General features: G+C 36.3%; 1 protein-coding gene across 1 annotated transcript in view; it reads left to right on the top strand.

The window, feature by feature from the left end:
- Kl-2 (dynein heavy chain 2, axonemal kl-2) overlaps nucleotides 1–27,498 on the top strand; it is a 30,828-nt gene extending 3,330 nt beyond the window's left edge. Inside the window, exons 6-44 of the mRNA XM_071797962.1 lie at nucleotides 159–321; nucleotides 7,995–8,219; nucleotides 8,527–8,815; nucleotides 9,052–9,189; nucleotides 9,428–9,598; nucleotides 9,884–10,175; nucleotides 10,633–10,724; nucleotides 10,822–11,025; nucleotides 11,088–11,293; nucleotides 11,574–11,759; nucleotides 12,525–12,744; nucleotides 12,826–12,992; nucleotides 13,147–13,367; nucleotides 13,443–13,552; nucleotides 13,656–13,771; nucleotides 13,846–13,946; nucleotides 14,103–14,281; nucleotides 14,478–14,777; nucleotides 15,597–15,884; nucleotides 16,800–16,990; nucleotides 17,154–17,329; nucleotides 17,511–17,662; nucleotides 18,096–18,260; nucleotides 18,332–18,498; nucleotides 18,725–18,896; nucleotides 19,490–19,702; nucleotides 20,007–20,222; nucleotides 20,410–20,560; nucleotides 20,870–21,019; nucleotides 21,100–21,232; nucleotides 21,941–22,285; nucleotides 22,819–23,091; nucleotides 23,740–24,084; nucleotides 24,312–24,449; nucleotides 24,712–24,988; nucleotides 25,177–25,587; nucleotides 25,797–26,315; nucleotides 26,866–27,016; nucleotides 27,150–27,498. Of these exons, the coding sequence (XP_071654063.1) occupies nucleotides 159–321; nucleotides 7,995–8,219; nucleotides 8,527–8,815; nucleotides 9,052–9,189; nucleotides 9,428–9,598; nucleotides 9,884–10,175; nucleotides 10,633–10,724; nucleotides 10,822–11,025; nucleotides 11,088–11,293; nucleotides 11,574–11,759; nucleotides 12,525–12,744; nucleotides 12,826–12,992; nucleotides 13,147–13,367; nucleotides 13,443–13,552; nucleotides 13,656–13,771; nucleotides 13,846–13,946; nucleotides 14,103–14,281; nucleotides 14,478–14,777; nucleotides 15,597–15,884; nucleotides 16,800–16,990; nucleotides 17,154–17,329; nucleotides 17,511–17,662; nucleotides 18,096–18,260; nucleotides 18,332–18,498; nucleotides 18,725–18,896; nucleotides 19,490–19,702; nucleotides 20,007–20,222; nucleotides 20,410–20,560; nucleotides 20,870–21,019; nucleotides 21,100–21,232; nucleotides 21,941–22,285; nucleotides 22,819–23,091; nucleotides 23,740–24,084; nucleotides 24,312–24,449; nucleotides 24,712–24,988; nucleotides 25,177–25,587; nucleotides 25,797–26,315; nucleotides 26,866–27,016; nucleotides 27,150–27,304 (8,168 nt within the window). The 3' untranslated portion in view covers nucleotides 27,305–27,498. The remainder of the gene's footprint in view (nucleotides 1–158; nucleotides 322–7,994; nucleotides 8,220–8,526; nucleotides 8,816–9,051; nucleotides 9,190–9,427; nucleotides 9,599–9,883; nucleotides 10,176–10,632; nucleotides 10,725–10,821; nucleotides 11,026–11,087; nucleotides 11,294–11,573; nucleotides 11,760–12,524; nucleotides 12,745–12,825; nucleotides 12,993–13,146; nucleotides 13,368–13,442; nucleotides 13,553–13,655; nucleotides 13,772–13,845; nucleotides 13,947–14,102; nucleotides 14,282–14,477; nucleotides 14,778–15,596; nucleotides 15,885–16,799; nucleotides 16,991–17,153; nucleotides 17,330–17,510; nucleotides 17,663–18,095; nucleotides 18,261–18,331; nucleotides 18,499–18,724; nucleotides 18,897–19,489; nucleotides 19,703–20,006; nucleotides 20,223–20,409; nucleotides 20,561–20,869; nucleotides 21,020–21,099; nucleotides 21,233–21,940; nucleotides 22,286–22,818; nucleotides 23,092–23,739; nucleotides 24,085–24,311; nucleotides 24,450–24,711; nucleotides 24,989–25,176; nucleotides 25,588–25,796; nucleotides 26,316–26,865; nucleotides 27,017–27,149) is intronic.
- Nucleotides 27,499–27,903: the final 405 nt, after the last annotated feature.

Genomic DNA, 27,903 nt, shown 5'->3' with positions numbered 1-27,903 from the left:
ACACATAATTGTAATATTGTAAAACAGTATTTCGAGTTTCGAATTACGTAACATTTCCTGTACTACTTTATTCTTATATACTTTCTTTATCACATTAATTCAAATGAAAAATAAATGAAATTATGAAAAAACGGAAGCTAACTTTTCAAATTTTTCAGATTGTAAAGACGTGTCTGATTTCGAGTGGCTGTCGCAGCTAAGATTTTATTGGGATACGGACATCGACGATTGTGTTGTCCGACAAACAAACACTCATTTTGTATATGGATACGAATACCTGGGTAACACTGGGAGACTTGTAATAACTCCGCTGACAGATCGGTATGTTTCTTTAAATGTTTTACTTAATTGCAACAAGTTAAATAACATGTTTGTTTGTATTACAATCGTTATTTTAATTATCTCTCCTTTATCTTTTTCTTAACAAATAATTTTTTTAGAAGGAAGTATTAATTTTTTTAAATTTGATTCTTTTATGCGACCTAACTGTTTCGCGTAAAAAGCTGAACAATCTTCATATACTCAGACAAATTTTATTTAATATTTGATTAGACATAAAAATAAAATTTTGTGCAATTTTAACTAAAAACTGAAAACAGAATGGTACTTTTTGCTACGTTATTATTAAAATAATTAAACAATTATAAATAAAACTGAATCGATAAATCTTAATTAATTAGAGAAGATGTCATTTTCGGATTAAATTTTTGCGGTAGCCTAATAATAATAATTCTGTGTAAATTTTGTATACTTTTTCCACAATTAGTAAACTACGCGTCAATTATTTGTCGGTCTTAAAACATAGTATTTTATTGGAACAGTAAATCCACGTACTTAAATCGATTTAATCGATTTTACTTTAAATGCTAATATGTATTATTTTTAAGTCACTGTAAAGAATTTATTGCGAAAAATATCACCCTAACTAAGGTTCGAACTTGAACCTTCCTACAATCTATGTCTTTATTTCACAATCAGTGGTCGTACATCACGTACATCACGGTCGTACAAGACGTACATCACGGATTATACGAAGGGGTAAATCTGAAGAATAGTAACCTCCTCACCGATTTAGCTGAAACTTAACAATATTGTGTATTTTGGCGTGTTAAATCCGAATCTGAAAGTTAAAATTGTCGCTCTCACGTAGGATAAAAGTTATAAAGTGCTAAAAATGACAGTTGTGGGTTTACAATATATAGTGCATAAAATAAGCAAAGCGAATAATTACTCATCAAGTGAGCCTGTTTCTACTGTAGTTTGTGCAAATTATTGAACGGGCAAATTAGGTGAACCTTGACTTTGGCGTTCTGCAGAAGGATTCATAATATAATCCGTTGAACTTGAAGTACTTGGTCTGCATTAAAATGTGGCGTGATTAAAATAGAAAAAATACAGATAAGGAAAATTATAAAAAAATTGTGCAAATTAGAAATTTGCACTTGGCTTCCTCATAGAGGAACCTTTAACTTCCGCAAATTTGGAGATATCGATCTATTTCTAATTTTATTATATTTTTCAGTCTTTTCTACCCCCAATTCATATATAATTCTTTTAAATTCGGTTGATTAGACTTACATTTATACGCGATCAAAATCTCCGAAATTTCAAACGTCTGTAAGTCCAGAACTAATTAACCAAATCTTAATTAATTATATATGAAATAGGGGTAGAAAAAACTGAAAAATTTAATAAAATTAGATATAGATCGCTATCTCAAATATTGAGAAAGCTATAGGATAAAACACACTTTTCTAAAAAAAAAAATTCCAATAAAATCTATACCGATCAACCGATTTTAATAAAATTTGAGGAGAACATACTTTCTATGATACTCTATTTGTGTGAAAATATTCAACCCGGTATCTAAAAAATTGTAGAAGTAGATGCGTGTACAAAAAATTCGTACATACACACACACACACACACACATACATACATACTTCCGGACATTTTTTATTAATACGATTTTTCGACATTTTAGAACATTCTAAACCTATTTCCATCAAAATCTCGAAAAAAATTTTTTTTACCATCACAAAGCTTCCTCTATGAGGAAGCTTTCTTCAGGTGATAGAGCAGGCACAGGTGATTTTCGACTTTGATGTTCTACAAAGTGATCCATATCATAATCCATTGAACTAGAAATGCTTGGTCTGCAATGAAATGTTGTGTGATTGAAAATAAAAAAAAAGAGACTAATTATTTAAAATGTCACTGTTGTAACATATATCACTATACTGCCATTTTTAGAACTAACAACATATATATATTTAAATATTACATAGAACCGTTTATTATTTCCTAACAGTAATTTTTAGTATTTACGAATTATCTATATATAATAAGTAAGTAGTATAGGTTTGAGTTTCTGTATATAGATTTTATATAAAGCTATGTTTTAAATAGCTTAGATATTTACTCGGTCGACATTAGTAGTGCAAAAATTCGAATTAGATATATAAAATGTATGATTTATCATTCTTGTAGGTATTCAAAATTATATCTGATTCGAATTTCTGCATTACTAATGTCGCCTGAGTAAATATCTAATCTATAAGTCACGAAACTGTGTATGTGTATAATGCATAAAAAAACGCTAATATGAACGATTCAAACTTTTATAAATTATATGCAAAATAATTGAAAAATTATTATTATTATTAGGATTGGGTAAGTACATTTACGATCGGAATTGCAAATGACTGTAATTTACATGAAAGCCCTGATGAAAATCTATTTGGCTGAATGCTTTTTTAGCGTCCTCTCTAAATTTGAATCAGTGAAAAGTCACTGGACTGGCATACTTTAGTGACTGATTCAGATGTAGAGAGTCAATTGTTTTATTATTACATTTATTTTAATAAACGAAATGGGAGCATTGTGGTCTAGTGGTAGAGCGCCAGATTCATAATCTGTGGAACCGGGTTCGAGTCCACTAGAGCCATGTAGCATGGAATTAATTTCCGAAAAAAAAGCTGCACCCTCTCGCACACGAGAAGACAGTTCCCGTGCGAAGAAAAACTGGACTCCGTCTTTCGGAAGAGACGTTAACCCTCCGAGAACACACCTATTTTTTCATTCACGGAGAACACTCTGGGTCAATCTGACCCTACACACACTTTGATCGTCTACCATTTTAAATTAACGAGTGCGATCAGCTTGAAAAAATTCCCGATGTACTTGGAACATTGTTAAATCAATTGACATAAATAAAAAGTTGCCGTTGGAATTATTTACATATTTAAAAATTCAACAAAAAATTATTTTTTTGAAAAAAAACGTAATTTACGAAAAAAATTGTATTTTTTTTTAATTTTTAATATTTTTGGCTAAAAATTTACATGTATATTCTTGAAATGTAGTAAAATCAAGAAAAAAAATTGTACTTTAGTGTACCTTTAAGAAAAGGTATTTATTTTGCTAAGTGACAAAGGTGGTTTTTAAGGTAAAAAAATCGAAAAATTTTGTGAAAAAATTTTAGAAAAATTTATTTCTTATTATATAAAATTAATACTTTATTATTTCATTATTTATTCACTTCCGGCGCAGTTATTACATAATAAACACGATGTTCATCGCACATCGGACCCAAGCAACTCGGACATTGCATCTTAGTTTGACTGTACTGACACATTATCCTCCTCCTCAGAAGAACTGTTGCCATCGAAATATTCTGGCTCGGCACTTACTATAACATTCTAAACACGTGGCCGCAAACTATACGCCATCGTGCTCACTATTGCAAACCGACGCTTAGTACATCTCCAGGGTCAGAATGACCCTACACCGACTTTATATAATGTCCAACGCCTACTGCGTATTGCGCTGTACAATGGGAGCATCCTAACGTATAGCTAGAAAGCCTCAGGTCCGCCAATTTTCAAAATGCTTTCAAGATATTTACGATAAAACTCGAGGTAAGGGTCAAATTGACCCCTTGTGTTCTCGGAGGGTTAAGCAGTTGGTCCAGAATGGTCCTCCAGGTTAGGCGTTGCGACGATAGGCTAGTTCCCTATCTCGTTGAAAAAAACCGAAAAAATTACTAAAAAGCCTAGAAGCGAAAACTGAGCATCGGACAACGTTGAAAGACGTTCTGCAGTACAAGACGAATATAATGGAATCCCGAACACTAGTGACACTCAAAGAGATATGCGATTATTTCCGAAAATTTAAAGATAAAGGGCAACTGTTCGCAGAGTGCCCAATTTGTGGAGAAATTATTTCATTAGACCCGAAAAATATTCCTACAGATTACAGAAATAAAATAATTTCTCCACAAATTGTGCACTCTGCGAACAGTTGCCCTTTATCTTTAAATTTTCGGAAATAATCGCGTATCTCTTTGAGTGTCACTAGTGTTCGAGATTCCATTATATTCGTCTTGTACTGTAGGATGTCTGTTACTAAATGTGGTACAGAAATTACCTCAATACGCGTTTGAAATAATGCTCACAAAGGTCGAAAAGAGAAGCATGATTTATTCGAAATATAAATAGGTAATTTAAATTTGCCTAACTACCAGATCGTACAGTCCTATCTTTAAAAATACATATAACTATAAAAATTTTAAAATATTAAACAAATTTTAGAAAATTGTTTAAAAATATTTTTTTAGAAATATGGATAGATTAGTCATTAGACTATCAAATTTTAGAAAATTATGATATTAATAAAAGTTTTAACAATGATAGAAAAATACCGGCTTTCTTCTAAAAATTAATTTTTTACTTAATATATTTGTCATCAATTGCTCATTTTTGGAATCTTTCTTATTTTTATATCATTAAATTACGTTTATGATTTACGTTGGAGTAAAAAAAATATATTTGGCGATTTCTCTCTTTTTGTCTCACTTTAATATCTCACAATTAATTAAAATATAATGTGATATTAATTTTAAAGCCATATGTATTATAGCAAATTCAAGCATTTATATAAAAATATATGAATAAAACATTATATTATATAAAAATATTATGTTATACATATATTTGTTTAAACATTATAATATATACAATAAATATCTGCAAAACATTTTATAAAACATATATTTTGACTGATGAATCATCTTATGTTAATAGTATATGCTTTTAATATTAAAAAAGGATTACGCGATCGATATTAAACATATATTATCTATGTCCATATGTAAAGTATTGCACTAAAAACACTGATGATTTACAATGACAATGATTTATTTGGGTCTTTTGAAATCGTCACTTCCCTCGCTGGCTGTTTACTTATTAAGTTTCTAATTTGAACACTTCTTTTACTTTAAATTTTTTATGAATTAAAAAAGGGTCAGCTTTTAGTAGAGCATAAATGCGGTTTTACAATTGACGCAATGTCAAATCAATGTTGACTTTGGGAGTTCAGGCTATATGGTCCATATATGGACTTCGCATATGGACCTGTGCTCGCATATAAAGCTGGGTCTAATTAACCAAATCTTAAAGAATTATATATGAAATAAGGGTAGAAAAGACTGAAAAATATAATAGAATTAGAAATAACCTGATATCTCAAAATTTGCGGAAGTTAGAGCTGCCACAGACATTTTTTAAAAAACTCAAAATTTTATAAAAAATAAACCCCTTTACCAATAATCGCCAAATTCAATAAACCTTCCTTTAATGATACTCTACATTAAAAAAAAAATTAAGTCCAATATCTCAAAATTTGCGGAAGATGCAAATTAGAAACTTGCACATTGCTTCCTCATCATTACGGATTGCTACCATTGCTTCTATTTTATTTCGCTCATAAAGCTTTCTCTATGAGGAAGCCAAAATAATAAATACTAATAATTATGCATCAAATAAAATACAAGCTTTCTCATAAGAGGAGCTTTGTGAGCGAAATAAAATAAGAGCAATGGTAGCGATCTGTAATGATGAGGAAGTAATGTGCATATTTCTAATTTGCACACCTTTCGATATTGTAAAAATCATTCTAGATGATCGCTTCCGAATTAAGTATGTGGATTTACTGTTTCAACAAAAGACCGACAAATAATTGGCGCGCATTTTACTGAGTTGGAAAAAGTATATAAAATTTATACAAATTAAATTATTATTAGGCTATATCAAGATCTAGCCCGATCAAAAATGTTTTCTTCTCTAATTAATTATAAAAGAAATTAATCGACAACAATTTTATCGAGACGCATTACATCGCAAATTTATCGAGGCTTTTTATACCGCAGATACTCGGCAAAATGTAACGTCGTTCAAGTGAATTTGTATGGTAAATACGAATAATGGCATACGTATATGCACTCGATTGCGGAGCCATTTGCAAAATTACTTTGTGACGTAACGTTACGACGTATTTAGTCGGTCGCCGTACTCCGTCCCGTTCAGCAATGTTGAAACAGAAGTTTCTCAGTGGTTATCGCTCGTGCGCTATAGTTAGTCACGTAGTTGGCACCAGATCGTGGCCAGCCGTAATTTCGTCTGTCACGCGCGTGGGTAACACACGACGGCGTGGGTAATGCTTACTGTTCGACACATTGGCGAATGTAATACAACCCCGGTTAGGTCAGCGAGGCTGACGATTACGGCGATTGCTTGACGCTGCTGCTCTGCACATGTCCGATTAGGTAAAGTTTTAAGTGCACCGTTGTATTTAATGAGGGAACTTGCCGCGCGATACTGATCGCATCAAATAGCTCACGTTACATGATTAAGGCAAGGTCGCAAACTCATGATATACTTATCGCGCATCATACTTCACGTAACTAGTTATATCTTAGCGCGGGAACAACGTCACGTGTCGTCGTAGGTGCAGTACGATGATCACTTAATTTAAACAAGCTGCAAGATGTTCTTCATACTCCGAGGAACTTTCGTATACTTAAATCTGACGCGATCGAATTATGAGAGAATTATAATCATACAAAATGTCAAAGAAACAAATATATTGCGCTATTTGAAATAATAAATTAAGTGATTATGTGAAAGATGGTTAAAAAGGTTCATGAGAGATATTTAAAAAGTAAAACTGCTGACGCCGTAAAAAATATTATACATATTTACGGTATGCTTCAAATTAATCATATCTATAGCAAAAGAATACTTATGCATTTCGCAAAACGCTTGTCGCGTGTCTCGCGCGTAGAGTTCGCGCAGCAATTTCGGTCGTCGAGGTGGCGCAATATCGCGGATATATGCGTGGCCATATAACTCGACACAGCCCTCGACGTAATATGCGGTGTAATGACAATGCGATGCGATCTCAAGAGCGGCCTCGAAAGGAGGGTACTTCGCGCGCCGCGCGCGACATCAAAGGGTAAACGTGTAACGCCGGAGCAAGCAACGACATCCCGCCCGTCGCTGCTTAACATGGTATCGATTTAATCGCGATAAAAGGCTACCGCTCTCTCGTTGCTTTAATTTATAGACGACGATTGCCATCTCGATACGTTTGTCCGCTCTCGCAGTCCCAAGGATTTGTCTTACGGAAAGAAGATAACGGTGCTCCACTTTCCGAGTATGTAGGAGACTCTCAATCTTCCGTGCCTTCCATGTAGTCGCCCCGCGCCCCATTTCTTCGAAGGTAGATGAACTGTCCGCCTGTGTTTCGAATAGACGCATTAAATCGCAAACCGCGTTGGAGCATATGCACACTCCTCTGATGTATTCCTCGAATCGAATGCCAAAATTGCAGCTGTGTTCCCGAAATACGGGTCTGATATGGTCGAGATATTTCGCCAATACGCTGTAAATTGCATGAAGATCCTCATCGCGCCCATACGGGCCAGAAACATAATTCTTGCGTTCAATATAACACGACGATATATATATACATAAAATTGCCCTTCTGTCGAACATTTTGAAGCGCGCATTAAAATACGCACAAAGTAATATAATAATTGTACGATTTTGTAATCGCGGATTATATTTAAAGCGTTCTCGTCTGTTAATTTTCCATTTCTACATATGTCACGTATTAATTAATGAAATAACTCTTCGCATTTATATCACATACAGATGTTACATCACGTTGACAACGGCTCTTCATTTGTATCGCGGCGGTAGCCCAAAGGGACCTGCTGGTACCGGAAAAACTGAAACGGTAAAGGACCTGGGAAAAGCGCTGGGCTTCAACGTAATCGTGCAAAATTGTTCGGAAGGGCTGGACTATAAAAGTATGGGCAAATTATTTTCTGGACTGTCGCAAACCGGCGCCTGGGGATGCTTCGACGAATTCAATCGGTGAATACTCTTGAAACCCAAATACCGTTTCCGCAAATAGAAACGTCATAAACTTTATCGTATCTCTTCAAAACGCATGATTAACGAAATTCTAATATTGTATATAATAAAAAAAAGATAACTTATACATTTATTTTACTACTTAATTATCATAGAACATATAAAAATTGCTTCTTTCATTCTCATTTTCCGTGCGAAACTAATTAGAATGGTTTTATTACCACATGACGCAAATGAAAGAAACTACGAACGAAAAGACAGATAGAGAGAAAGATCTTTTAAAAACACCTATTTTTTTAAATCGCAGAATTAACGTCGAAGTTTTATCAGTAGTGGCGCAACAGATCCTATCGATACTGACCGCTCTCGCTCAGAGACTTACGAGATTCATTCTCGACGGCGCCGCTACAACCCTGGTACACACCTGCGGCATCTTCATCACAATGAATCCTGGTTACGCCGGACGTACCGAGCTTCCAGACAATTTAAAGTCTATGTTCCGACCAATCTCGATGATGGTGCCGGATAGTAGTATGATTGCCGAAATCAACTTGTTCGGCGAAGGGTTTCGAGACACCCGCGCATTGGCTAGAAAGGTTACTCGCAATTCTAAGCAACTTTTAATTGTAAATAATTTTGTAAATTAAAAGTAATAATGATATAATATGTGGTACTATTAAATTTATTAAACAATTTTTAAGTTTTTTTGTTTACCATGGCCAATAAATTTTTAAGTGTTTATTTCATTTATTAGTAAAGAAATTTTAATATTATTTTAATTTGCTGAAAAAAATTTGCTGAAAATTCTGCATAATGCTTTTCTACTTTGTAGATTTCTACTTTATACTCTCTCGCCCAGCAGCAGCTTAGTAAGCAATACCATTACGACTTTGGTCTGCGAGGTATAGTAACGCTGACTCGATACGCTGGCAAAAAGAAACGATTGTATCCCAATTTGCCCGATGAGGAGGTGACTACTTTATAAAACGATTTAATTTCTAACAAGAGAGAGAATTTTAGTATTTTTTGTTATTTCAAAATACAACGCGATAAAATTTTGCTTAAAAATTAAGGGAAAATGACGTTTAAGTTATATTTCTTGTTACTACGTTTTTACGTCAAATATTTTCAAAGCGACGGAAACGCAACATTTTTTTATACTACACGGACGTCATAAACTTGTATCAACCAAGTTGAATGTTATCTAGATAATTATTCTCGCCATGAAAGACATGAATGTCGCCAAGCTTACCTCGGACGACCTACCGCTATTCCTCGATATCACCACAGATCTTTTCCCCAACGTAGACGTACCAACCATGGATTACGAGGAAATTATCAGTTATATAACCAGCGAGGCAATCAAGTTGAAGCTGCAGGTAATCTACTTAGGGAGGATATAACGCAATTCCGCTTGCTGGAAGGTGCCAACGTTCGCATTTTTTATGTCGTGGCCTTAAGGACATTTATCGAGTATTTATCGAGAAATTATTCATGCTGATCCAACGCTTACAAATATCAATTTATATGTATCAAGCTTGATATCTTCCTTGAATCATCATTAGAATTTAATTCCCAGCGTTAGCAAACATATAATTATAGAAATCGTTCAGATTAATCGCCGGATAAATTATCTAGCTAGCTTTAAATTATCCGGATTACAGCCAATTCCCATGATAGTGACGAAAGTTATTGAACTGTACGAGACGAAGAGCTCGCGTCACTCAACAATGATCGTCGGCGCGTCAAACACCGCAAAAACCGCAACATGGAAGATTTTGCAGAATACGATGACGACAATGAAGAGCGATGGAAAGCCGGGCTTTAACACCGTTCACGTACATCCCATTAATCCTAAGGCACTGAGTCTCGGTGAACTCTACGGCGAGTACAATCTTTCCACCGGAGAATGGCTCGACGGAGTGATATCGTCCATCATGCGGAAAACTTGTTCTGGTAAAGCGCTTGATTGATTGCAATGTAATATGTGTGATGTAATAAGTATATTAGACGCTAAGGAGCAGCAAATCCAATCATTTATATGAAACATTTAAGATAGATTTTATGATCAAGACGTATCTATTAGAATCACAAGGTATATTTTGTACATAAAATTTAAAAAAAAAACGCGAATTCATAAATATGCAAATTTTACAAGACATACTCGTTACAAATATGATATAAATATGTATTTATAAAAATGTACAAAATAATATCTCAGTGCTGTTTCGCAACACGTACCTATTAGATGGTATAAAAATATTGCCCACGGTTTGATAATTATGAATAATAAATAACCGGAAGGAAGAAAGAATATGAGCAAGATTATTATGATGGAAACCTGTTTCTTTCTCGCTAACGCGATTTATGCCTGGAAAACATGCTACTCTAAAGCTCAACGCTCTTTTGATAGAGGATACCGCCGACGAAAAGTGGATCCTCTTTGATGGCCCTGTGGACGTTGATTGGATTGAGAACATGAACAGTGTCATGGATGACAACAAGGTATACTTCACCCATCCTTTGACTTCTCCTTAGGATGAAATTGCATAAGGCTAACTGGCGCGTTTCCTGAAAGTAAAAAAAAACATTGCGTTTTAAGGTACTGACGCTGGTAAATAACGATCGTATCGTCATGCCCGACCAAGTTTCGTTGCTTTTCGAGGTGCAAGACCTGGCCACCGCCTCTCCCGCGACCGTCTCCAGAGCGGGCATGATCTATAATGATTACAAGAATCTCGGTTGGCGTCCGTACGTCGATTCGTGGCTGCAAAAGTATGAAGCAAAACCGGAGTTCATCGAAGAGGTGAGAACGAATAATCCATCGCGGCCCGATAGAACGTAATAGTTTTATTACTTTTCAATCAGATGAATCGATTGTTCGAGAGCCGCGTCAACGTTACGCTAGGATTTAAGCGGCGAAATTGTGAGGAACTCGTGCCTGTCCCCGAATTAAACGCCGTTCAATCGCTCTGCAAACTTCTCGAAGTACTCGCGACGCCGCAAAACGGCGTGGAATTAGGCGAGGATCGCGACGCTTTCTCCAACATATGTAAAATATGGTTTTTCTTTTGGTACGTCAAGCCTCTTAAAAATTTTTTTTAAATACATCTTGATGGGGGAACCGTATGAGACGCGACAACTGCGCTTCGACGAGATAAAAAATTACAAATTCGCAGCCAGTATTCAAGCGGCGCGGGTTCGAATATTAATAGTTGCTCCTGGACATTTCCAAGTGACACTGATATTGTTCTCCGGTAGTTTGCAAGTCGTATTAAACTACAAGTTCTGAGTTAATGACATGGTAATAGTATTTGAGAGCACTAAATAACTACATTCAGTTCTACGTTGCAGCATGATATGGTCACTGTGCGCCTCGGTCAACGAGGACGGTCGCCAGAAAATGGATAAATTCATAAGGGAAATTGAAAGTTTCTTTCCGTTACGGGACACAGTATACGAGTATTACGTAGATGCACGTCTGCGTACTTTTATTTTATGGGAGGAAAAATTATCGCCCGCATGGAAATTTCAAGCCGAGTAAGCGATAATAACACATTCAATTAGTATGTCACGAGTGCCATTCTAATTTCTTCTAGAAAATTTCGAATCGTCTCTTGTTCTCTCAGAAGCTGCAGGATAAATTATAATCAATTAGAGAAAATGCCATTTACGGTTTGGACTGGCTCTCGATAGCCTAACAATATTGTGTAATATTTGTATACTTTTTTCTAAACTCAGTAAACTGTGCGTAGATTTTTTGTCGAACTTTTAAAACACAGCTCTTTGATGAAACAGAAAATCCACATACTTAATTAAATCGATTATTAATTGCGGATTTACTATTCCAACAAGAAGCTATATTTTAAAAGACCAACAAAATATCGGCACGCAGTTCACTGAATTTGGAATAAAGTATACAAAATTCACACGATATTATTATTAGGTTATTACACAATCTAGCCTAGACCGTATATATGGTATTTTTCTATAATTAAATATATATTACATTGATCTCCTGTTTCACTTTATTATTGATAAATTATAATTTTTTGGTATTTTTGGTCAACTACAATTTATGATATTAAATTAGATAATTTAAATAAAACAGAATCATATAAAAATTAGGATATTTTTAATTTATTGTAAATTCCATATTTTAAATCATATATAGATACTCAAATCAAATAATTCAAATTATATCGTATTTAATTATATCTGTCAATTTAAAAATTGCTAAGCGTCAATAGCTTATTATACCACATCCCCTAACGGATTCCAATATATCCTTGACTCAATTTACAGTGTACCATTCTACAAGATAATAGTACCCACCGTAGACACGATACGATACGATTACATCGTAAGTTCTCTTCTATCGAATGGTTTTCCGGTGCTCGTAGTGGGCCCAGTGGGTACAGGAAAAACGTCCACTATCCAGTCGATACTTGAGCTTCTAGACGACACGAAATACGCTGTTCTGCTTGTAAATATGTCGGCCCAAACTACATCCGGTAACGTACAAGTAAGACTCGGAACGTATATATTGAATGGATAATAGTCTTAAATATTGAATGAACGTTTTACATTGACTCTCTTGGTACAGGATGCAATAGAAAGTAGACTGGAGAAACGGAAGAAAGGAGTTTATGTTCCTACAGGCGGTAAGATTATGATCACTGTCATGGACGATTTTAATATGCCCATGAAGGACAAATACGGATCGCAACCGCCGTTGGAATTGATTCGCCAATGGATCGATTATGGATTTTGGTAAAATTATATGCAAAATATTTACAAGAAAACGTAACAGACAAAAAACCTGGAAAAAAACAGTAAATGAAGCATAACAAATGTAGCAAAAATATCGCGAGAAATATATGTTGAAATAATCTGTTGCAACAAATGTATAAAACGTTATTGACAGGTACGACCGTCAGAAGCAAATGAGGAAATACATTGAGAAGATACAATTAATAGCTGCGATGGGACCACCCGGTGGAGGCCGCAACGTCATCACAAATCGATTGGTTACGAAATTCAACGTCATTAACATGACTTTTCCAAATGAAAGGCAAATTATAAGGATTTACGGCACGATGTTGAACCAACAGCTGTCCGAATTTCATGCTGAAGTGAAAGGGATATGTAAGCGCAAAGTAATCCCCGTTGAACGTAATTGATAATTGTATAAAATTGCATGAAATGGTGTTTTCTTCTCAGCAAATGAAATAACGTTTGCCTCGCTCGATCTATACAATCATGTAGCCCAGAAGATGCTTCCCACTCTTACAAAGATGCATTACTTATTTAATTTGCGAGATATCTCGAAGGTAAAACAGCGTATCAAGATTAAAAATCGACAAGCAATTGGCGGTAATTTCGCGAAAAGTAATCTGATAACGGGATACAAAAATTAGTATCGATCGTCGACAGGTCTTCCAGGGGCTGCTGCGCAGCCATAAGGACTATCAGTATTCCAGGCAGACTTTTCTACGATTGTGGGTCCACGAGAGTTTCCGAGTTTTCTGCGATCGGCTTATTGACGTGAAGTAAGCGCTCAAGAGGCATTAACTTAATTTAGCTTGGGATACGGGAGAAAAAAATGCTGAGCAATTTCTTTCAGGGACAGAGAGTGGTTCGTGACTCAGCTGAATGATCAGCTTGGGAAGTACTTCGAATTGACCTTCCATAACGTCTGCCCGGAGAAGAGATGCCCTATTTTCGGTAAACGCGCGCAATATCTTCATCTTTAACATTGATGTACTTTGTTCGCCATTTATTAATATTAATAACTAACACACATCTAATTATTATCATTTTTTTATTATTGGTTTTGATACGTTTCGAATATCCGAGACACCTTAAGCTCAATATCTATAGGCAGTTTCATGAATGCCTGGGATATATACGAAGACCTTTCTGATATCGGTGCTATAAGGCGCTACGTGGAAGAACAGATGGATGAGTACAATGTTTCTCCCGGCGTGGTGCGCCTCGATCTCGTTCTGTTTCGCGACGCGATCGAACATGTATGTCGCATCGTTCGTGTAATATCGCAGGTTTGTAATTCACATGGCGTGCCGCATAACAATTACATTTTATCCAACGATATGTTGTTGAGAGATACAAAGATGAAGTACAAAGAAGAATTACGTTGTTACAGCTTTACATGTCATCACGATATTTTTTATTAAATTTAATATTTGATGTTTAATTTAAGTATCGTCATAAGTTCAAGATTTGTCCCTTTTGCAGCCCCGCGGTAATATTCTTCTGGTTGGAATCGGTGGTAGCGGCAGACAATCACTTTCGCGTATCGGCAGTTACATGTGCGATCTGGCCACTTATCAAATTGCCGTTACGGCGCAATACAGAACACCGGAATTTCGTGAGGATCTCAAGACTCTGTACTCAATAACCGGGGTGGAGAACAAACCGACCAGTTTCCTCTTCAATGATACTCAAGTAGTAGAGGAGCAGTTTCTGGAGATTGTCAACAATATGCTGAGTACCGGCGAAGTGGCTAATCTCTACAAGAGCGACGAAATAGAGGACGTAAGTCGGTTAATACGCTCCACCATCACCGTCATTTCATCTCCATTCGTATATAATCCGCGTTATTCTGTATAGGGCGTTTTCTCTCGGAAAAGAGAATCAGCTAAATTAAAAAGATAACAGAAGTACCATTTTCAATTCCATGAAATTTATATCTCGTTTAATTATTCCCTGTCTCATATTCTTCTTACTATTCTTATATCATAAAATATACCTTGGATATATACCTTGGAAACGCTTGAAAGATATTTTATATTATTAAAAACACAAGAATGTTTTAATGAAATTAAAAATATTATGCAATATTATGTAAACGTATATCGCTTTGCTCATTAATACAATATTATCCACTAAATTACTGAAATTATCGCTTCATAAAGCAAGAGAATTAATCACTTCCTATTATAAAACTAAGTCGTCTTAAAAATATTAGAAAATATAAAAACTTGGAGATTATGTTTACAGTATTGTTCACAATAATATATTTATATTTACTATTGCTTTTAAAATAAATACGGAAAATGTATTATTCCCATAATTTTTTTATAATATCAGAGATAATCCTTTTGTAATTATAAGCTGTGTAAATAAGGAGTAAAGATAAATTTACATAAATAATGTGAACAAATAGCTATATTACACATATCAAGAGTAATTTAAAAGTGAAAATGTACAGAGATATACGCACAGCAGTTGAGGCAGTTTAAATACTCTCATGTCGCTATAAATTGCGTTTGTCTAACGATTTAACTCGGCGAAAATAAAATTAATTAATACAGGAACGAGCTATTTCAGAAAGACATTTATTTTGTTTCTCAGATTAAATATAAACTATCAAGGGAAGTAACAAAGGCTGGAAAGACACCAACGACTGAGACGGTATATTCCTTCCTGATCGAGAGGGCGCGTGCCAATATGCATTTGATCCTGTGCATGAGCCCGATCGGCGATGCCTTCAGGAACAGATTACGGCAGTACCCTTCCCTGATCAATTGCACGACCATCGATTGGTTCTTGGAATGGCCGAGAGAAGCTCTCCTCGAAGTTGGCAACAAGTTCCTCATGAATCTCAATCTGACGCTCACTATCACCGGCGAAAATAAAGTGGTGGGTACGCCCTTCCCCTTTCCGCGCGATCGATTCCATTCGATTCGATTCTTACGATCAACGCGCGTTTCCTACCACCAATCTTCCATTCCCCCCCGTCCCGCTCCCGTTCTTCTTGCCGACCATTTCAGCGAATCCGATTATTTTCCCATCTACGGTTTGCCCCCTGATGATACGAACGTCTGGCGCATTTCTTCCCGTCGGCCGCGAGGCTGAGATTGGTCGCTCGGATTCCTCGAAAATGCTTTTGATATTCATAATTCATCAAGATCTCCGGGAATGCCTTGTATTTGTTTTATGCCAGGTCCCTCGAATGAAATTGTATCGAGAAGCGCGCGATGCACGAAAGATGCGCACAAGTATTGTTACAATTATAGGCAAATACTTTAATTGGCATCAAACTAATGTTTTACCGTCATCAATAATTCCATAAAATTCTTTTATATTTTTAATATAACTACCGTAATGAGTTTTCTTCGTTTCTGTATAAGAATCTCTTCTTAAACGGCGTCCCCATTTCTAGATTATTTATTATTCATGCAGCTTTTAGTCTAAATGCATTTATGATTCTCGGTGCTGTTACGTCCTTTTTTTAATATCACAAAACGAAGATACTTTCTCGTCATAATATCACCGAGTAAAAATTTCGACGGAATGGATAATCGCGCATCTGAAATAATTATGTATTAAATGCAGTTGGTTTTAATTTAGAGAATATTAGACGATGAAACGAATATGCATATCATAAGGGATCGACTGTTAATCCTGGCATAAAATGAATGCATTTTATAACGGAACCATTTTATTACGCTCGGCCCGGTGTGTGCGCGAAAGAAGGATAGAGAGAGGAGTGCAGCTGGTTAAAAAATTTATACGTAACGAACGCGAACGTTACGAGAATGCACTTTTCTGCAGGAACCGCGACAATCCGCAACGGCCATACCATTGCCGCCATTGCAGGACCGAATGCGCGATGGAATTGCAGCATCGTTCTCTTTGATCCACGACACGGTGTCCCAGTTCTCTCGCAGAATGGCCGCTGAAATGAAGCGTTACAATTACGTGACTCCCGTGAATTTTATCGAGCTGGTGGTCGGTTATAAAGAGTGAGCATTGAACAAACGCGATACCGCGTCATAGATACGCGGTTTCTATATTTTAAGACCAGACAACGTAATTGCAGCTAATATATAAATAGTACAGTATTTACTGCGGTATTCTTGGTAACTTCGATAAAAATATAACGCTGGTCGTATTCGAATCACGCAGGATGCTGGCAAAAAAGAGACAAGATTTAGCAGATCAGGCGAACAAACTTCGCGGCGGCCTCTCGAAGATCGACGATACCCGGGTGAAAGTTAAAGAAATGGCGGCGGAGCTCGAAGTCACTCAGCAGCAAGTTCATAAATCTACGAGGGAGTGCGAAGAATTCCTCGTAACGATAGGTACACGGCGCGCGCGACAGTGATATATTATCAGTGGCGTTTATCAGATTAATCTATAAAAACTTATTGCTTTTAACGCTCACGCTGGTTCCAACTTTCCTCTCGCGCACTTAATTAATCATACGGTATCCGCCTGCATCGTTCGCCGCTTTTAACCGTGCTACACTTGCAACGCGCGTAGTAAACCAAAGCCACGACGCTGATGAAACGCAAAAACAGATCACCGCCAAATCGCTTCGTATCGCCGAGGAGCAAAAGGAATGCAAGAACCTCGAGGAGCTTGCGAGGGCTGACCTGGCGACCGTCGAACCTGCCTTGAACGAGGCCATCAAGGTCGTTACCGAATTATTCCTTTTAAGAGCATCGTCCAATTTTAAACAATGTTAGAGAATTTCTGATCATTCTTTTTTTTATTTTCTTTCGTCTCATATATTTTTTATAAAATTAGTTGTTAATTTATGTAATGTTTAATTAAGCAATTTAGTCCTTTCGGTATTGCGGCACTATGAATACTTAATATTGAAATAACAATAACTTCGAATCATAGATCATAGGCGGTCAAGAATAAAAGGATTTCACTCGGTAATTAAATTTTTATTGTCGAAAAATATATCTTTTTAATGAAAAGCAGGAGAACGGAGAAAAAGATATAATCGTCTATTTAGAAAGTTATTTTATCAAAAGATTTTTTCCAAAGGACCAAATATATTTGAAGATTTGATTTAAACGGAACATTATGTGACAAAGAAATGACGGATTATTTTAGGCGTTGGAAACTTTGAGCAAGAAAGATTTATCTGAAATAAAATCTTTCACGCATCCGCCGCCGAAAGTCGAGATGGTGATGGAAGCCGTGATGATCCTGAAGAACTCGGAACCTACGTGGGCGGAAGCGAAGCGCCAACTTAGCGACGTGAACTTCATTAATACAGTGAGCGACAATATTGCGACTGACAAGTCTATTCATTTCCACGAGCTAACTCGCTCCGATCTGATTTCTAGCTTCGTGACTTCGACAAAGATCATATATCGGACAGAGTTCTACGAACAATAGCCAAGTACACGTCCAATCCCGAATTCGATCCCATAAAGGTCGGCGTGGTGTCTGCTGCAGCTAAGTCACTTTGCATGTGGGTGATAGCTATGGAAAATTATGGCAAGCTATACAGGTAACTCATTCGAAACAAGAGGTAACCTTCAATATGTATCTGTCGAGTTTCTCCTTTCTTTTTTTTAGATCATAAATATTTATGATCTGATATATTTATATAATATGTAAAACGGATCTTTAAAGTAACAATTGCATGCTATTGTTTAATTAATTAATTCCATCAGTTGCGCCGTGTCACTCTGCCGTCGTCAAAAATTTGATTATACTTTTACAATGCATTGCAGGATCGTGGCACCGAAACGGGAAAAACTGCAGATCGCGTTGGAGTCGCTGAAACAGAAGGAAATGGCCTTAAAGGAGGCAATGCAGCAGCTGCAGAACTCACGCGAGCAACTCGAGAGATTACAGCGAATGTACGACGCGAAGATGAAAGAAAAGGAGGATTTGATTAGGCTGGCGAGTACACCCGTGTTTTCTTGCGCTTTAGAACGCCGGAAATGACCTCGCATAAAGCCGAGAGAGAAAGAGAGAGAGAGAGAGAGAGAGAGAGAGAGAGAGAGAGAGAGAGAGAGCATGGACCGGTGAAGGAAGTCGGCTTGGTCCAATCCGACTCCATCCACCGGTAACACTTATAGTTACACAAACTTGTACCTTAGTAACTGCAGAAGCCCGCGTTTGCTCGCATTTCCATTGGCCAGATGTATTCCTTCGAGCGAATCCAACGTCCATATTGATACGGAGAGAACGAGGTCTATTCCTGCGCAATGTTACGCGAATTAATTAAAAAGTTATTTCTCTGACAATGAAACTCTGATTTTTATATTTCCAATAATAACGTTCTAATATGATATTGACAAAAGTAGATGAGCTGTTAAAACAGCCGTAATAAAAGTATTAATTGATAGAAGAAATGTGTATTTAATATACATCTTAACGCACGTATTTTTATTTTATTTTTTAATTAAAAGTTTCTGTCTGCTTTTGCTGAAATGCATTTCATATGAATGTAACTTCGTATAATTACTCTCGTATAATTCTCTTTCTCTCAGGCTGAACTATTAAAGCTGAAATTAGAGCGTGCCGGGATGTTGGTGGACGGTCTTTCTGATGAACGAATTATATGGGAGAACACAGTGGCGTCATTAACCAAGTGTTTCGACTGGCTGCTCGGTGATTGCTTGATATCTACCGGATTTGTGTCTTACCTCGGTCCGTTTGTATCCAGTTATAGACAGGAACTAATGAGCATTTGGTCCAAGGAGGTAAGTTCAAAATTCGTTTTCCTCTTTCTTTTCATAATTCTTCATCAAACCGCATTGAAAATTTCTCTAGAATTTCTTTTAAAATTTCTCTCCGTAGAATTTTCAAACTAATGACGCATTACATGCAATCTCAATCACATTTTTGTAACAAGGACTATTAAAATAGAATAGAGAAAATAGGGGATTAATTTTCGTTACGTATATTTTACATTTTATATTTTTATTTTATCATAAAAGCGATCAGTTTCTCTCATATAAATAGCAAATTAATGTCCGTACTGTGATTTATCGAATGGTTATTAAGGTGTATGATAGAGGAATACCGACATCACCAAATCTAGATGTGAGGGAGTTTCTAGCTGATCCATCGACAATCCGGGAGTGGAACATTCAAGGATTACCATCCGATGGATTCAGCACAGAGAACGGCATCATAGTGACACGAGGAACACGTTGGCCTCTCGTAATCGATCCGCAATGTCAGGCGGTGAAATGGATCAAAAATATGGAGGCGAAAAACGTAAATGTTTGCGGTGCCGCGGCACCGATATCCATCAAAGAAACTAATACCCCTCCAGCAATACATATGCCAATGATATATTGGATTTTACGTTAAAATTAAATAACTAATTAGAGATGAAACGATTTTAAACCGGCGAAATCAGAGAATTTACTTTATCATTTTAATGTAACAATTATAATCGCAGTCACTGAAAGTAATCGACTTTGGTCAAGCGGACTTTATGAGAGTTCTGGAAAAAGCAATTCAGTTCGGAAACCCAGTACTGCTCGAAAATATCGCAGAGACCCTCGATCCGGGTTTGAACCCGATTCTCCAAAAAGCTTTCATTAAATCAGGTAGAATTTAACGTCGCTATCATATAATTATATTCGCGTAATTGCAATATATTTCTGCATAAATTATAAAAAGTTTATGTATTCATTAAAATTAAAAGATGTTAAAAATTATTCTTAATATAAATATCTATTTACATCGTCAAAGAGAAGAATAATATAAATAAGAAAATATTTATATATTTTTTTATATTTAACTCGGATCGGATTAATTCAGTATAAAACAAAAGCAATATTTAACATAAAATACAGGCACTAATTTTGTTTCATTTTGCCTATTATATTCATTATTCTACGTCTCTGACGCTGCAGGTGATCAAGTGATGATCCGATTTAACGACAAAATGATCACTTACAATGAACAATTCCGGCTGTTTATGACTACGAAACTCTCGAATCCCCACTATGCTCCGGAGATTTCAACTAAAACGACATTATGCAACTTCACCATTAAGGAGCAGGGTAACTAATAGTCTTATCGTATACTTTAGAGAAAGATGGAACAAGATTAGGGAATATAACTCTACCCCGCGCGTGTATAGGGCTCGAAGCGCAGCTCCTAGCAATTGTGGTCAGGAAAGAGAAGCCGCAGCTCGAAGAACAGAAAGACAATTTGGTTCTCACAATCGCATCCGATAAACGGACTCTCAAAGAACTAGAAGATAAAATACTTTAGTGAGTTCTACGAAATTGCCATAGGCCCGTATTCTCAGTTCACTTTTATCGATAAATGCGCGCATTTATTTCTGAGATTCTATATATAGTATATGTAACATAAACTATGTGCTAAATGCGCTCATTTATGATAAAAGTGAACTGAGAATATGGGCCATAAGCTTTAAGTTCAAACGTTTTTCGTTGTTAAACGTATAGACTTACGCGCGATGTACTTTATTCTATACACATAATTGAATATATTAGTCATCCAACAATCAAACTGCTCGCAGTATAACAGATTGGCAGCAGATTTGCTCAGATATCGCAGATCCAGTAGTATTTAAATCCACATTAAACTCGTGCTTTGCAGCACACAGTAAAGCCTGTCAATATAATCTGACAACAGATTGTCGGCAGAAACCGAACAGAATCTGTCATTTCGTAAACATTTGAATGGAATACATCATTTAAATAGTTATGAAATGGCAGATTTCGTTCGGTTTTTGCAGTTTCTCATTTCCTGCCATCATATTCTGTTAACAGATTTTATTACATTTTTACCGGCATCCTATCGATAAAATTTGCAGCAGGAACTTTCCAAATCTATTCTCGACATATTTGAATATTTGTTAGCCGGGTATTTGTTTTAATCGTTAACTCTTAATACTACTTACAAATAATTAACTGAGATAATTAACAAAATATGTCAATATGTTTTCTTATTAGTTTGCTGAGCGTGGCGGGAGAGACTCTTCTAGATGACTTAGATTTGCTAAATACCCTGCAGACATCAAAGGCGACGTCTATCTCCATTCAGGAATCTCTAACTGTTGCTGAACAGACAGAAAAAGAGATAGATATGGCGAGAGAAGACTATCAGCCATGCTCGAAGCGTGCCTCGATTCTTTTTTTCGTCCTGAACGACATGAGCGTTATCGATCCCATGTATCAGTTCTCCCTCGATGCATACAACGCACTGTTTATGCTTTCCATCGACAAGAGCCCTAAAAAAATAAACTTACACGAGAGGATCAATAGTTTAAATGATTATCATACATACGCGGTTTACAGGTATAATTGAATGCAAAAATTCATTTTTTAATTTCTTAATTACAAAAACTTCGATTTTTACTGATAAACAAGAGTTACGATTCGAATTTTTGAATACTCTGCCTTCTTTTATTCTGTAATGTCTAACTGTCATCATTAATTTGCATTAAAACGAAATAACTAGGATAAATTGCAATCTCTCTTTCATAAAACGATGCATAACACCGTTTCAAACGATAATCCTTCAAAAGAATTTTTTAACATTAATTTAAATGAGAATGTATACTAATGTAATATATAATCTTGGCGAAAACACTTTTTTAATGAAAAATGTATCTTGTTTTTACTAGTCTCTTATCTTTTACACAGCATCATAAATCAATGTTTTGTTGGAAAATGTTGAGACGCGCGCGCGCGCACACGCTCAACGTAATGTGACGCCACGCCGTTACAGTCCTTCTACTTTGCGGATATTTTTTTATATACGCAGAAGAAAAATGTGCAGTCTTAGAGAAAAACAAACTGATCTGATGGATTTTATTTTCGGCGAATAGGAACACGTGCCGAGGTCTGTTCGAGCAGCACAAACTACTCTTCTCTTTTCACATATGTGTCAAGATATTGGATGCGCAAGGTAAGATCATCCCAGGAGAATACGCGTTTCTGCTCCGCGGCGGGATCGTGCTGGACCGAGAAAATCAGCCGGACAAACCCGTGCCGTGGCTGCCGGATGAAACTTGGGACAACATCACGGAACTCGACAAGCTGCCCGGATTTCACGGACTCGTTTCTTCTTTCGAGCAGCTCTCGCGAGATTGGCACAATTGGTGCGTACGACGTCGTACAACGTCACATCGTTATTTCGTCACGCTATTTCGACGCTTCAGCTTCTTTTGATAGATCATTTTTACCAGACTCTTCTTTTAGCTGCCTTTGCGGCTAATTTATAGTTGCATGTAACTATGTGCTAATAAAGCCACGAAAAGAAATCAATGTATTTGTCTAATATCGACTTAAAAGAAATTTTATATTTCATCAAAGAGAAGAATTAACTGAGAAACTAGACAATATATAATTTTTTTTTATTTTAAATATAATTTTAAAATCCAACATCCTTAAATTGTTCGTATTTTGGCCGTTGACATTTTTTCATAGCTTTGCTTATAACAAGCGTTGATCTCTCTCTCTCTCTCTCTCTCTCTCTCTCTCTCTCTCTCTCTCTCTCTCTCTCTCTCTCTCTCTCTCTCTCTCTCTCTCCCTCTCTCTCTCTCTTTCTCTCTCTCTTTCTCTCTATTAATTCTTTTTAATTTCTTATTGTATTATAACAATATGAAGATATCAGAAAATGACACGTTATATATGTATATTCTTATAATCATTTATTTTGAATATAAACATGATATTCATTAAAAATATTTTTTGAAATATATATTTTTATGCAGTATTTTCTCATAAACCCGTTTAACAATCCGCAGGTACATCAGCACCGAACCGGAAGCTACATCGCTGGTCGGCGAATGGGAGGGAGGGTGCAACGAGTTTCAGAAAATGTTATTCATCCGCAGCTGTCGACCTGACAGAATATCTTTCTGCATCATGACCTATATTGTGCGCATTCTCGGTCCAAATTTCGTGGAACCTCCTGTACTCGATCTAAAAACAGTGCTAGATGATTCTGTGGCGCGGACACCACTGATATTCGTTCTTTCGCCCGGCGTGGATCCTACCGGGGTGCTCGCGCAGTTAGCGGATAATCAGGGCATGACTGCTAATTTCCTAACGTTATCGCTAGGCCAGGGACAGGCTCCTATTGCTACGAGGTTACTTATAAGAAGCATATACACAATTGTACAACATATTTGTGTTATATTACTTAAGATACTTTGAAATCAAAGAAATAAGAAGAGTTTAAAACAGTCGTATTTTATTCTTTACTTTGAATAAAATTTTAAATATGTCAGCTCGATAATATTAATGTTCAAAGTTTGGATCAATATTTGGTACAAAATTCCCCAGTGATTTTCATATTATTTTATTCTCTGCGCAGCATGATAGAGATCGGTGCCAAAGAAGGATCTTGGGTATTTCTTGCGAATTGCCACCTCGCGCTCAGTTGGATGCCCAAGCTCGATAAAATCGTGGAAACGCTCAGCTCCGGCGGCCAAACTTTACATCCAAGATTTAGGTATGCCAAAGTTATGAAATACTGCCTTATTCTTGCTATATTCTTCATGCAATACCATTTTTCACGCAATGTAGTACGACGGAAGTAATCATAATAAGTATTAATAATTTTAAATTTGTTGTGAATAGTGAAATAATTAAAACAAATATTTTCAACAAAATTTATTACGAAGAATACAGTTATAAAAATCAAAGTATTTATAAACACAACTAGATGTAACGATATAAATGTTTTAAAAATGAACTTTTAATTTTTTTTACAGATTATGGCTTAGCTCGAGTCCGACCTTTCAGTTTCCAATATCGATCCTTCAAGCCGGGATAAAAATGACTACCGAGCCGCCAAAAGGATTAAAAGCGAACATGAAGCGCCTTTACGGTTTAATCACCGAAACGCAGTTCGACTTGTGCCAAGAAAAGTCTAAATATAAAAAGCTACTATTCACGCTGATCTTCTTCCACTCTATTCTTCTAGAACGGAAGAAATTCCAGCAACTTGGTTGGAACGTAGTCTACAGCTTTAACGACTCCGATTTTGAGGTATTTTCAAGCAAAAGTTGTGAGTGTGCACAAACGTCGAAAGCTTTTTATTTATTCTGCAATTTATTTAGGAAGATGGTATCTCTCAAGCCATAATGTTTCTTACAACGTTTAAATTTGTCTCGTCAAAGCGACGCCCGATGATAGAGAAGCGCACAATCGTCATAATAGCGGGATATCTGTTCCAGGTTTCCGAGAACCTGCTGCAAGTTTACCTGGATGAATATCCAGTCACACCGTGGGAATCTTTGAAATATCTTATAGCAGGTGTTTGTTATGGTGGTCACGTGACCGACGACTGGGATCGCCGGTTGTTGATGACATACATCCAGCAATATTTCACGGAAGACGCCCTGACTACTCCCCATTATCGTTTATCATCGCTGCCCACCTATTACGTACCTCGCGACGGCTCCTTGGATTCCTATCGCGACTTTATCACGATTCTGCCGAACATCGACAAGCCGGAGGTGTTTGGTCAGCATCCAAACGCGGATATCACTTGCCTAATGATGGAGGCCAGAAATATGCTTCAGACTCTCATGAGTCTTCAAGTACAAGTGGTCAGCGTCGAGTTGGACGAGGACAAGGAGCAGAAGGTAAGTAAATAAAGCTGTTGAGTGTAAAACTTATCTTTCCTGTCTAATTAAAAAAGTAAAAAAAACATAAAAGATAATAAGTAGGCATATGATAGATTATACATTTTTAAACTTAACACAAATAGTCTTGATATTCGTTCTGTTTTAATCGACATTGTCTGTTATTGTTACTTTATTAATTTTATCTTGAGTATATTCATTTTTTGCAGGTAATGCAACTCGCGAGCGATATTATCTCAAAAATACCGGAAACGATCGATTACGAGACAACGGAGAAACTGATAGGGCCGTATAAAACACCGTTGGACGTGGTGCTTCTTCAAGAGATCGGACGGTACAACGTGCTGTTGGCGAAAACTCGCGACAGCCTTGAGGAACTTCAACGTGGAATTAAGGGATCGGTGGTGATGTCGCGAGAGTTAGAAGAAATCTTCGCGTGCATATACGACGGGAGAGTACCGTCTCTATGGCTGACCGCGTATCCGTCTTTGAAACTGCTCGGCGCTTGGACGAGGGATCTAATCAATCGAGTCGAGCACTTCGCCAATTGGGCTCAAACCACTCATCCGCCATTGCTCTTCTGGCTAGCTGCGTATACATTTCCAATCGGATTCCTTACTGCGGTACTACAAACTTCGGCGAGACTGTGGAACGTATCTATCGATTCGTTGTCATGGGAGTTTACTGTCTTCTCAACGGACGAGTCTGCTATAATCGAGCCGCCCGCGGTAACTACGAGCGATTAGACTAATTGCTCATCGGACCAGTTTCAGTCCGGGACGAATAATATCGAGCACCGTTTTACTATAAGAAGCTTATCCCAGGTAGCAGAGTGACGTCAAATGACGTATTAATAACGTTTTAATGACGTCTCTAACGTCAATAAAACGGTATTAATACGTCTTTAGACGTCATCCTACTACCTGGGTACATTCCTTGCTTAAACAATAGTGTTGATTGGTTAATACAAATATCTCATTTATATAAGAGTTTGAGATAAAAATTCTACCGTTCTTACATATGACTAACTTCGAGTACGCAGTAAAATATATTAATTGTGCGAAATTCAGAACGAGAAATTTTCTTACTACAAACAATAATCTTGCATGCCCTTTATATTCTTTCCATAGATTTTCTTCAATACATAAATTGCGAGAAATCGATTATAGAAAGCATATTAGTTTTATTAATTATGATATAACAATCGTAAACGTGCATATTTTGAACAATTGTATATTTACTAATATTTACTTTATTAATTGCATAATTTTATTTTAGGACGGCGTGTACATACGATCCATTTTTCTGGAAGGCGCCGGCTGGGATAAAGAGAATGGCATTCTCATCGAGCCCGCTCCCATGCAACTTGTATGCAACATGCCGGTGATTCATTTTCGACCCGTCGAGCAAGCTAAAAAGAAAGTCAAAGGTAAAATATAACATGCAAATATCAAAATCACTTTAGGTACTGCGTTCTGATTTTCTTCGCGCGCAAATACGCCTGTGGTCGCTGGAAGAAACAGACTTTCAATTACAACCAACATTCGCTTTAACTTTCACAGAGTTCTACAGCTGTCCTTGTTATTATTACCCCCAGAGGAGCGGCGACCAAATGAGATCTGCGTTCGTAGTTGCTGTAGATCTCAAAGCTGGAACACAAGGTTCGGACTTCTGGGTAAAACGCGGCACTGCGCTTTTATTGAGCCTGGCCGTGTAAAGTGTTCAGTTATGTACGTTAATTCACGATTTATAAACCTCAGTTTAATTTTAGCAATAATATGAATGTGTAATATTAAAAGCTTATCTATTTAAAATATATCTTATTATATTTCTTTATCCTTATTATATTTCTTTATATTCTCTCGTTCTTTTTTTCTGTTTATTTGTGTTATACATAATATGAATTGAATATATGGATGTGATATATATTATAAGCTAATTATATTTATTTATATATACATTTTATGTGTATAAATTAAAACATATTATATTAAATAATTAATTATAAAATAAAAACAAATAAATTTTTTGAACTATTACATTCATAAGCAAGATTTCGCCTGAACGATAAATAAAGCAACAATGACATATTAAATGAAACGATCAGCACCATCTCTCGTGATTCGATTGCACGATGAATAAATGTATATAAATCAATTATAATTTAAAGTACTTTCTAGTAGTATCCGGATTATGTATATAATTCTATTCCATAAATTTAAATTATTTGTATATAGGTAGAATAAATTATGTTTACAATTATGTTATCATCCATGATTTTACTCAGTCGGTGCAAATATATCAAGTACTGATACT

Source organism: Temnothorax longispinosus, chromosome 2 (genome assembly GCF_030848805.1).
Source record: "Temnothorax longispinosus isolate EJ_2023e chromosome 2, Tlon_JGU_v1, whole genome shotgun sequence".
NCBI classification, from domain to species: Eukaryota; Metazoa; Arthropoda; class Insecta; order Hymenoptera; family Formicidae; genus Temnothorax; species Temnothorax longispinosus.
The sequence above is the reverse complement of the archived record's forward strand: the minus strand, read 5'-3'. Positions and strand labels throughout refer to the sequence as shown.